We start from the raw sequence: 10432 nt of genomic DNA, 5'->3' as shown, positions 1-10432 counted from the left end.
TTTCGGTATAGGTTTGACAACGGTATAAGGATCTACACCGAGACGTCTACTTTACCGTAAATTAAGAAGTTCTTTTCCATAAATTGTGTCTACTTTGTCATCCGTCAACTTCTAAGCCGTGCCTATCAAACAGATTTCGTGGGTTTCTTGAAAGCGAAAATTGTACTTGGCTGTGACAACAAATCAAGTATTCCAGTCTGTGTGCAGTGCAGACCTGACAATGTCCACAATACCAGCCTGTAGCTTCTGTGTTAAGGGGCGGTCGGGTAGCCTAGTGTTTAAAGCGTTGTCGGGTTCGATTCCCGATATAGGTACAATGTGTGAAGCCCATTTCTGGTGTCCCCTGCCGTGATATAGCTGGAATATTGCTAAAAGCGGCGTAAAAACATTCTCACTCACTCGCTCGTGGTGCGGTGTGGCTTCATGGTGTCTGGAACTTCTGAAACAGACATGTGATCGATGTATATCCAACATGTATACCATCGTCAGTTTATAACCTATCTGCTCTACGCCATATATCACCGTCTGCCTTCGTGAGATGTAAACGTTGGATAACAGGAAATATGCGACTAATGAATGTGTATTTGTAGTTAATGTGCGCGTGATGTATGTCATGTAAATAAGTTGTGTTTACCATCAGAGAGGAGTAACTCGAGTGGAAACATGGAATGCTAGTATGTTTATCTTCCCTTCTAAATGTCTGACCTTTAAAATAATTCAGCGTCATGGAGTCAGTAGCTGTGGTCTTATTTCCGCCAAACAAAACATACATGACGTCAGAGCCATGATTGCTGTGTATATGGCAATAGAGATTGTTGTCTATGTGGCAATAGAGATTGTTGTGTATGTGGCAATAGAGATTGTTGTGTATATGGCAATAGAGATTGTTGTGTATGTGACAATAGAGATTGTTGTGTATGTGGCAATAGAGATTGTTGTGTATATGGCAATAGAGATTGTTATGTATGTGACAATAGAGATTGTTATGTATGTGACAATAGAGATTGTTGTGTATGTGGCAATAGAGATTGTTGTGTATGTGGCAATAGAGATTGTTGTGTATATGGCAATAGAGATTGTTGTGTATATGGCAATAGAGATTGTTATGTATGTGACAATAGAGATTGTTGTGTATGTGGCAATAGAGATTGTTGTGTATATGGAAATAGACATTGTTATGTATGTGACAATAGAGATTGTTGTGTATGTGGCAATAGACGTTGTTGTCTATGTGGCAACAGAGATTGTTGTGTATGTGGTAGTAAAAGTTCCTGTTTGTGTGGTAGTAAAAATTGCTGTGAGTGTGACAGTACAGATTGTTGACAGATTGAAACGCTCGTACAATAACAAGAGCTGTTGCGACAGATATGGAGTTGCCTCCCTTGGTTGTTGACAAACACAGATCTACGGTAAGTTCCGCGATGTGGCAGGTGGCTGTGTCTGTACAAGCGTGAGGCGAGGTCGACACGAGGCATCTGATCTACTTGCCAAACGCAGGCAACACTCTTCCCGATTCACAATTAAAAGTGACCAGATTCTGGTCATTCGCGAGTGCAGGAACTTATATTATAGGGCCTGTTACTTATAATAGCTGTCACACATTTCACCCCTCCCATGGCGTTTATTTTTATTGTAAAACTGAAACAAATTAAAACAGTTGAAAGCAGTTGTCGTCCTCAAAATGGTTTATTGTTGCTTACCTAGCGGTGCTAGCAGATGTATTTACTCACCATTCAGTCATCGTGTGAGGTCATTTAATCATTTCCCCATTTAGTCCTGGACGTCCCCATGTCTGGGGGGAATAGCCTAGCGGTTAAGTCGTTCGCTCGTCACGCCGGAGACCCGGGCTCGATTCCCCACGCGGGTACAATGTGTGAAGCCCATTTCCGGTGTCCCCCGACGTCATATTGCTGAAATATTGCTAAAACGGCGTAAAACAATACTCACTCACTCCGATGCCTGGGTTGATATTTGGAAAGCACATCGTAACACTATCACCTGGTCACAGCAGAGCTTCCAGGAAAACATAGGGATTATACTCGTGTAGACTATACCGTCCTGTGGAAGCCGTGAAACTGAGGTCTCAACTCTTGTATAAAGATCTCGACGTATTGTGATCTCGTGTGTAATTACAGAAATGTTGGTGATTCTCAGCTGGCTGTGTTTGGGGTGAGAACGTCTTCATAGTCTATCACTCTAGAATCCCTGACTTGTGTTGGAGTTAAATGAAAACGTAGAGACGAGTCTAGTCACGATTGTATTGTACTATACGGGACGTTGATAGTTAAGTGATAACTCTGATTCTTGTCACAGGGAATGCTATATTCTATTAGACCTGTAGCAAATGTAATTTGGTTATTATCTCGTATCGTTATCAACACAGATGGTTATGAGACCATACGAATCTAGTACGCATTGATACGAGTTCCATCAGCTCGAATCACTACCACAGGTAATCAGCACGTTGTAGAAGGTCCGAATCAACTGATATCTATTTTTTATCATATAATGGGTAGGTTTCTGCGCAGGATAAAGCCAACGGATAAAAACGATATCCGATCGAGTCAGAATTAACCATCATAGCTTCCCTTTGACAAAGGGCAGTTACTCTAGCGGACAGACCGGTGGATTGCCGCGAAAGGCAATTAAAAACAACTGTTGTTTTGCGTATCTGTTGCTTCGCCACTGTATAAGAAACAGATTTCAGTTGGAACTATATTGGCTACTGTCACTATCCGACTGACACATCACTTACCCTGTGACGTAATAAATATTAATGCGCGCATTCCAGGGAAACTCGCAATGTTTCGGTAATGTTTGTGAGAGAGGGAAAGCGATTTTGAAGCACAGAATTAAAGAATGACATTATATGATAAAGAGGTTATCACGCTTGTGTGTTTGGGGATGGTAAATATCCTGTATTAGGAATAAACACTATGTATTAAGCTCGCCAAGGCTCGCTAAATACAATGTTTATTCCTAATGCAGGATATACCATCCCCTAACACACTCGCGTGATAACCTCTATACATCAGAATAAACAATTATTTAACGTCGTTATATATACCGATCTGATACAAATATTGGTTAATATCAAGTCTTTGAAAGGCGTTTAGTAGTGATACACATAAGGAACAGCTTTTATGGATGTCAACTTATTATGAGGAAAACAACGTTTCGGAGTATATACTTATACTTCATCAGGTATATACTCCAAAACGTTCTTTTATAAATTCTCTTCCTTAATTATTAATTATTAATATCAAAATATGATATAAACATTTGAATTTTTTGATTATTGATGTTACAAATGCTGAATAAATAGAAAACAAAATAAGCAGAATCCTTGTCTCTGTCCATACTATCTTCAACCTGCCCTTGACTACAACACTGCTGTCCTGTGCAAATCATTGAAGTGTTTATTTTTAAAAAGAAATGGATACATATCAAGAGTTCTTAATTGCTACAACCTGTATTTATATATTTCCACTACATATGATACTGGTTCCAAGTCTCCAAGTGTGTGGAGAGTGAGTGAGTGAGTGAGTGAGTTTACCACGACTACCCCTCCAGGTGAGTCCAGCGCGTGCTGCACACCGTCACCGTCACCGTCACCGTCACCAGCCTGTCTCACAATGCACGGGGGTGTCCTCGTGCCACGCCCCGCACTCCACCCATACCTTCAGATATATCACGACTGCACAACCGCGGTTTTTATCTAAAGAAGTAAAAGCGACAAATCCTTTACCACAATCACAAGAAACCATTGTACATTGTACGATGATTCCCAGTATACCATCAGCTTGCGTTTATGAATTACTATCGCCCCAGGAAGATCCGGGGTGGAATAGGTCTTCAGCAACCCATACTTGCCGTAAAAGGCCACTATGCTTGTCGTAAGAGGCGACTAACGGGTTCGGGTCAGACTCTATGACTTGGTTGATGCATGTCATCGATCCCAATTGCGTGGATCGATGCTCATGACGGTAATCATTGGATTGTCTGGTACAGACTCGATTATTTACAAGTCGCCGTCATATAGCTGGAATATTGCTGAGTGCGGCGTTAAACAACAATTTAACAATTAAATAAAATAAATCACTATCAAATAGTAACGATATCAGGATATCAGATGTTCACGAAAAGGTGAGCGGACCCGGACTCAACAGTGGCCTCCGTCACAAACACATGCAAAGGCAAGTGTTAATTGTGTCTTTGTAACAAATGAGAATTGCATTATTTTTGTCAGTGATGCGTCAAATTTGAAGACGTCCTCCTCACGTCTGCTCTTGAAAGTTTTACTAAGGACTCATAAATAAGTAATGAAAACACCTGCCTAGTTTCTGTGTATGTGCATATGTGGAGCTGCGTTATAGAACGTCCAGTCGAGGGTGGAGGTGTTCCCCGTGTACGCCCTGGCCTGCAGCGCCTCCTCCAGACAGTCGATGACCACCTGGTCCTTCTGAAGGTCCACCTTGTTAGCCACCACTTCCGGTCTGCGACTCAACCAGGGCAGGTCCCTGAAGCTGAACACACACACACCGTGGACGTACTCGCCCTCACAGACGTCCTCGTCATCCTTCCACACCATCGCCCTCGACAGGAACCCCCCTTTCTTGTGGTCCACCACCACGCTGTAGCCCCCTGGGGCGTCGGGCAGAGCGTTCAGCGTGCCCCACATCATCTCCTCCGGGGCGAAGGTGTCGTTGAGCCAGAGAACAAAGTCCCTTGCGATCTCACTTGTCATCACAAACTCAACAAACTTTCTAGAAAACATACCGTACATGCTTCCTTTGTAAAACGTTATGTTGTGCTTAAACGGCTCTTTAGGAATGTGGGACCTTTTGAGGACGCCATTTTCTATGTACTTATGGGTCAAGTACCGAGACTTGATGAAGTCGGGAAAGGGATACGCCTCGATATCGTTAGTTCCATTCAAGGCTTGTAAAATTTCTACTATTTCCAAATTTGTTTTCAGAGGGAATTCCTGCCCTGCCAAATTGATATAATACTTCCACCGTATGTTGGACTTGAGCAGTTCCTCCATACACACAAGGTCCGTCTGTAACAGGCCTATGGAAAAATACACCACATTTATCTTTTGAATAACGATTACGTTATGAAAACATTCCGACAGCTGTTTCATGACTTGAAACAACCGCCGCGACGACCCGTCGACGTGAACACAGTAGACGTTGTGTGGTCGATAGATGTTCCGCAGTAGTTGTTCCACCTGGCGCGGGTATTTATGCACCTTTATAGTGTATGCAATGGCGAAGTGCTTCTCCTTCGGCGCCACCGGTTTATCCAGGTAACCGTGTTGTTCTCTTAGTGACTCACAGTCTTGTACAGCGACTAGGAAATCACAGTCTTGCTCTTGGTGGAGTCGTTTGTTGGAGAGGCTCTGGTTGGCGAACGCGTGGAATCCCCTGCCGCGGACTAGTTCTTGACAGTGGAACTTCTTCTTGCCACGGATGTCGGAGAAGCAAGGGTGTTGTTTAGGTTGTCTGACGTCATCAGCCACGTGTCTTCTACTCCCTGGGGGGGTGTCCTCGTGTACCAGGAGGGTGGTAAGTTCTACATACAGCTTGTAGGAGAAACACAGAATCAGCAGGGCAAACAGGGCATAGAGCTTCCTTCTGATCATGGTGGTCACTGAAATACACATCACGGTTCTCTGAAGAGCTCTTATGTAAGTTATGTATGACACACAGAGAGAGGGGGGTGGGGGTGGGGGGGGTGGGGATGGGGGGAAGAGAGAGAGAGAGAGAGAGAGAGAGAGAGAGAGAGAGAGAGAGAGAGAGCGAGAGAGTGAGAGAGAGAGAGATCGAGCGAGGGAGGAAGAGAGAACGAGAGAGCAAAGGGGAGATGAGAGAGTGTGACAGAGAGGAGAGAGCGAGAGCAGAGGAGTGAGAGAGGAGAAAGAGAGAGAGAAAGGAGAGAGGTGAGGTGAGGTGAAATTGGATTTAACGTCGCGTCCAAGATTATTGCACTTATATAGCGACGTGCAGGCACGTGTGTGTGTGGCTGCTTGTACTAGTCCGGACTGATGCCGATTTATAGTGCTAGCCCACTGAGACACAGTATACTGACTCCGAGCCGACCAGTCCTTGTTTTAGCCCTTCCTTCCGCATTCCGGGTGGACGCTCTACCACTAGACCACGGAGGCGGTCGAAAGGAGAGAGGGGAGAGAGAATCTGTATTGAAGACCACCTGGCCAAGAGTACAATTTCTTTTCATATGAGTTCGATAGTGGTATGTGAATGTATTACGTATTTTCAAAATACAAAAAAAATATTATATGTATTAATGAATATATATACCCCATATATGAATACCCCACTAAGACACAGTAAACTGACTCAGAGCCGACCAGCCGTTAATGACGAGCTCCAGGCAGGGTAACAACAAGTAACAGTGACGATCGAACCATTGACCTTCCGCTCTCCGGGCAGACTCCCTATTCATTATCGCTTCACCAGGAGGCGGTCTAGCAGTATCAGCCATTAACTGGAAACACCCTGGTGCAGCAGTCAGGTTATAGAACACATACATGGACATGCGCAGTTAACAGTTAGTTCCAAAAGACAGCGTGGTTTAGATGTTCATTTGATCTACCCAAACCTACCCGTTCTCGTGGGTTTCGCTGAAGCCGTAGACGTCCACGTCGTACGTGAGGCTGTCCTCGCAAATTCAGTCGTCAGGACACAATGCTGATGATGTTAAACCACACTCCATTCCTCATCTTTCTGGGACAATCGTTCTCACCTTAAGCGCAGTGCTCGGAATATGATGACGTTGTACACGTAACATGATGTTGAGGATGGTGCAAGTAGCAGCGTTTTGTCGGCGGTGTCTCTACCGATCCAGGCAAAAGGCTCTACTGGTGTACGCTGACATTGTATTGTACACATAATACACGCATTGATTCGTCACCCCAGTGCGGTGTATGGACACACGTCACCACAGTACGTTGTATGACAGCTTGGTGAACACGCGTCAATAATCACTATAACAATCGCCATGTAGAGCTTAGCGTACCAAGTACAGGCTCGACAATCCTCGAACTAACGACTTGATTCGCATTCTGGACGTTGCTGAGTAAATAAGAACACGTAGAACTTCATGGATAACAACTCCAGCTTGATAACGGTGATGAAAACACCTGGCTAGTTTCAGTGTAAACTCGTTATCATGGCGTCGTACGTTTTCTAAGTCCCTGAATTGCGTCGTTGTCATTGTTAATTATCCCTGGAAACTGTGAAAGCTTCCGAATCCAGCATATGTCGGTTTTACCAACCCATGTGGTAGACACGAGTAGATACCTCTGAATGATATATAATTGTATCTTCGTCAATATTCATTGACAGTTATCAACTCCAGGCAAGGGCTTGAATGAGCAAGAAATAGTCTTCCAACTGAAAAATAAAAAGTGCCACACTGAAGCAATGTATTTTGGTAAGTTTCAAATTCTTTCATTAATAATTATGAAACAATAAATAAACTGAAGAAGTCAAATGGACCTATCCCGCTTCGTTGATTTTATCTTATGTCTGGTGTTCAGTTGAAGTTGGCGATGCTGTATTCAAACAATGAACTGTTGGCGATGTTGTATTCAAACAATGAACTGTTGGCGATGTTGTATTCAAACAATGAACTGTTGGCGATGTTGTATTCAAACAATGAACTGTTGGCGATGTTGTATTCAAACAATGAACTGTTGGCGATGTTGTATTCAAACAATGAACTGTTGGCGATGTTGTATTCAAACAATGAACTGTTGGCGATGTTGTATTCAAACAATGAACTGTTGGCGATGTTGTATTCAAACAATGAACTGTTGGCGATGTTGTATTCAAACAATGAACTGTTGGCGATGATGTATTCAAACAATGAACTGTTGGCGATGTTGTATTCAAACAATGAACTGTTGGCGATGTTGTATTCAAACAATGAACTGTTGGCGATGTTGTATTCAAACAATGAACTGTACTGGCGCTAAGTCAGCATTCAAACAATACGTCTACATGGTTTTATGTTTTTTTTAAAAATATAATTAGATAACTAACTTTTAAAAATGAATAAACAATAGCATAATACACAATAGTTACTACTGATGCGTATGGTAGAATCTTTGTAAATAAATAAGTTTTGCTTTTTCGGCACAAATATACAACATTTCAAACATGGTTGGGGGCGTGTGATTGCATCTTCGTTTCTAACCCCAGTCTTCATTGAACCAATTTAATATTACCCAGCATTACCCTGCATTACCTAGCCAGAGGTTACTGTTTGCCTGTACCAAATGAATAATGGTGAAATAGACATATTCATATTCAAGAAAAGTTCTCTTAATTTTCAATGACATAAAAAACAAGCACGGTATACTTTCATTTGCCAGGTTAAATTTTTTGAAAGTTTCCAATCAGTTTTTACAGACTCCCGACTCTGGGGGCACCAGGCATTGTTTCCACGTTGACATTTGAATGATCTGATGCTGCTGCGTTGAAATACATAGTGTCAACATTGGCCTTTCCAGATTTGAAAAAGAAAACGTTGATATCTGACATTGTTTCAACATTGTAAGTAATCTAATATTCCACATTTCATAAAAAACAAAGTCAGTGATTTTTTATGAAATACACATTTTACCTTGGAATCCATAATATATTCAAGGACTCTAGACTTTTACCAAACGATACTGATTTAAAGATCTACTACATATAGAAATACATTTGGTTTAACGATGCTTACTAAAATACTCTTCTTAACCATGGGAATTAATTTTGACATGGAATGGTTTAATTGCCAGGACATCTCGCATTTAACCTGAACATTCCGGTGCTGTTCTGGGCAGTGTAACGTCGGTTAATCCCACCATGGAACCCGTGAAGATCTGCCCTGCATTCGACTTCAGTAAGAGGCGACTAACGGGATCGGGTGGTCAGGGTCGCTGACTTGGTTGATGCATGTCGTATCCCAGTTGCGTGGGTCGATGCTCACGGTATTAATCACTGGATTGTCTGGTCCCGATTTACAGACCGCCATAATATAGCTGGAATATTGCTGAGTGCGTCGTGAAACAACAAACAAAAACAACAACCAAACAATTGTACCATGGACGTCAGTCAGCCCCGGCAGACCAAGAGTCACCACCATTCTCTCCAACTCTCTCTCTCTCCACCACTCTCTCTAACTCTCTCTCTCTCCACCACTCTTTCCAACTCTCTCTCTCTCCACGACTCTCTCCAACTCTCTCTCTCTCCACCACGCTCTCCAACTTTCTCTCTCTCCACCACTCTCTCCAACTCTCTCTCTCCACCACTCTCTCCAACTGTCTCTCTCCACCACTCTCTCCAACTCTCTCTCTCTCCACCACTCTTTCCAACTCTCTCTCTCTCCACGACTCTCTCCAACTGTCTCTCTCCACCACTCTCTCCAACTCTCTCTCTCTCCACCACTCTCTCCAACTGTCTCTCTCCACCACTCTCTCCAACTCTCTCTCTCTCCACCACTCTCTCCAACTTTCTCTCTCTCCACCACTCTCTCCAACTCTCTCTCTCCACCACTCTCTCCAACTGTCTCTCTCCACCACTCTCTCCAACTCTCTCTCTCTCCACCACTCTCTCCAACTGTCTCTCTCCACCACTCTCTCCAACTCTCTCTCTCTCCACCACTCTCTCCAACTCTCTGTCTCTCCACCACGCTCTCCAACTGTCTCTCTCCACCACTCTCTCCAACTCTCTCTCTCTCCACCACTCTCTCCAACTCTCTCTCTCTCCACCACTCTCTCCAACTCTCTCTCTCTCCACCACTCTCTCCAACTCTCTCTCTCTCCACCACGCTCTCCAACTTTCTCTCTCTCCACCACTCTCTCCAACTCTCTCTCTCCACCACTCTCTCCAACTGTCTCTCTCCACCACTCTCTCCAACTCTCTCTCTCTCCACCACGCTCTCCAACTGTCTCTCTCCACCACTCTCTCCAACTCTCTCTCTCTCCACCACTCTCTCCAACTCTCTGTCTCTCCACCACGCTCTCCAACTGTCTCTCTCCACCACTCTCTCCAACTCTCTCTCTCTCCACCACGCTCTCCAACTCTCTCTCTCTCCACCACTCTCTCCAACTCTCTCTCTCCACCACTCTCTCCAACTGTCTCTCTCCACCACTCTCTCCAACTCTCTCTCTCTCCACCACTCTCTCCAACTGTCTCTCTCTCCACCACTCTCTCCAACTGTCTCTCTCCACCACTCTCTCCAACTCTCTCTCTCTCCACCACTCTCTCCAACTCTCTCTCTCTCCACCACTCTCTCCAACTGTCTCTCTCTCCACCACTCTCTCCAACTCTCTCTCTCTCCACCACTCTCTCCAACTGTCTCTCTCCACCACTCTCTCCAACTGTCTCTCTCCACCACTCTCTCCAACTGTCTCTCT

At 44.0% G+C, this 10432-nt stretch overlaps 2 protein-coding genes across 2 annotated transcripts; one reads left to right on the top strand and one right to left on the bottom strand.

The window, feature by feature from the left end:
• Nucleotides 1–784: 784 nt before the first annotated feature.
• LOC139455984 (uncharacterized) lies at nt 785–1393 on the top strand. Its single transcript, XM_071237506.1, has one exon. It carries the CDS (start codon nt 785–787, stop codon nt 1391–1393), a length of 609 nt encoding a protein of 202 aa, XP_071093607.1.
• Nucleotides 1394–3472: 2079 nt separating this feature from the next.
• LOC139455166 (N-acetyllactosaminide beta-1,6-N-acetylglucosaminyl-transferase-like) lies at nt 3473–6770 on the bottom strand. The gene is made up of 2 exons (XM_071236716.1): nt 6629–6770; nt 3473–5655 (listed from the first exon to the last, which is right to left on the bottom strand). The coding sequence occupies exon 2, from the start codon at nt 5645–5647 to the stop codon at nt 4337–4339; it is 1311 nt and encodes a 436-aa protein (XP_071092817.1). The 5' UTR covers nt 5648–5655; nt 6629–6770; the 3' UTR covers nt 3473–4336.
• Nucleotides 6771–10432: the final 3662 nt, after the last annotated feature.

Source organism: Haliotis cracherodii, unplaced genomic scaffold (assembly GCF_022045235.1).
Source record: "Haliotis cracherodii isolate W230 unplaced genomic scaffold, xgHalCrac1.p SCAF_11, whole genome shotgun sequence".
In the NCBI taxonomy this organism is placed as follows: Eukaryota; Metazoa; Mollusca; class Gastropoda; order Lepetellida; family Haliotidae; genus Haliotis; species Haliotis cracherodii.
Note: the sequence above shows the minus strand (reverse complement) of the source record. Positions and strands in the feature narration are given on the sequence as shown.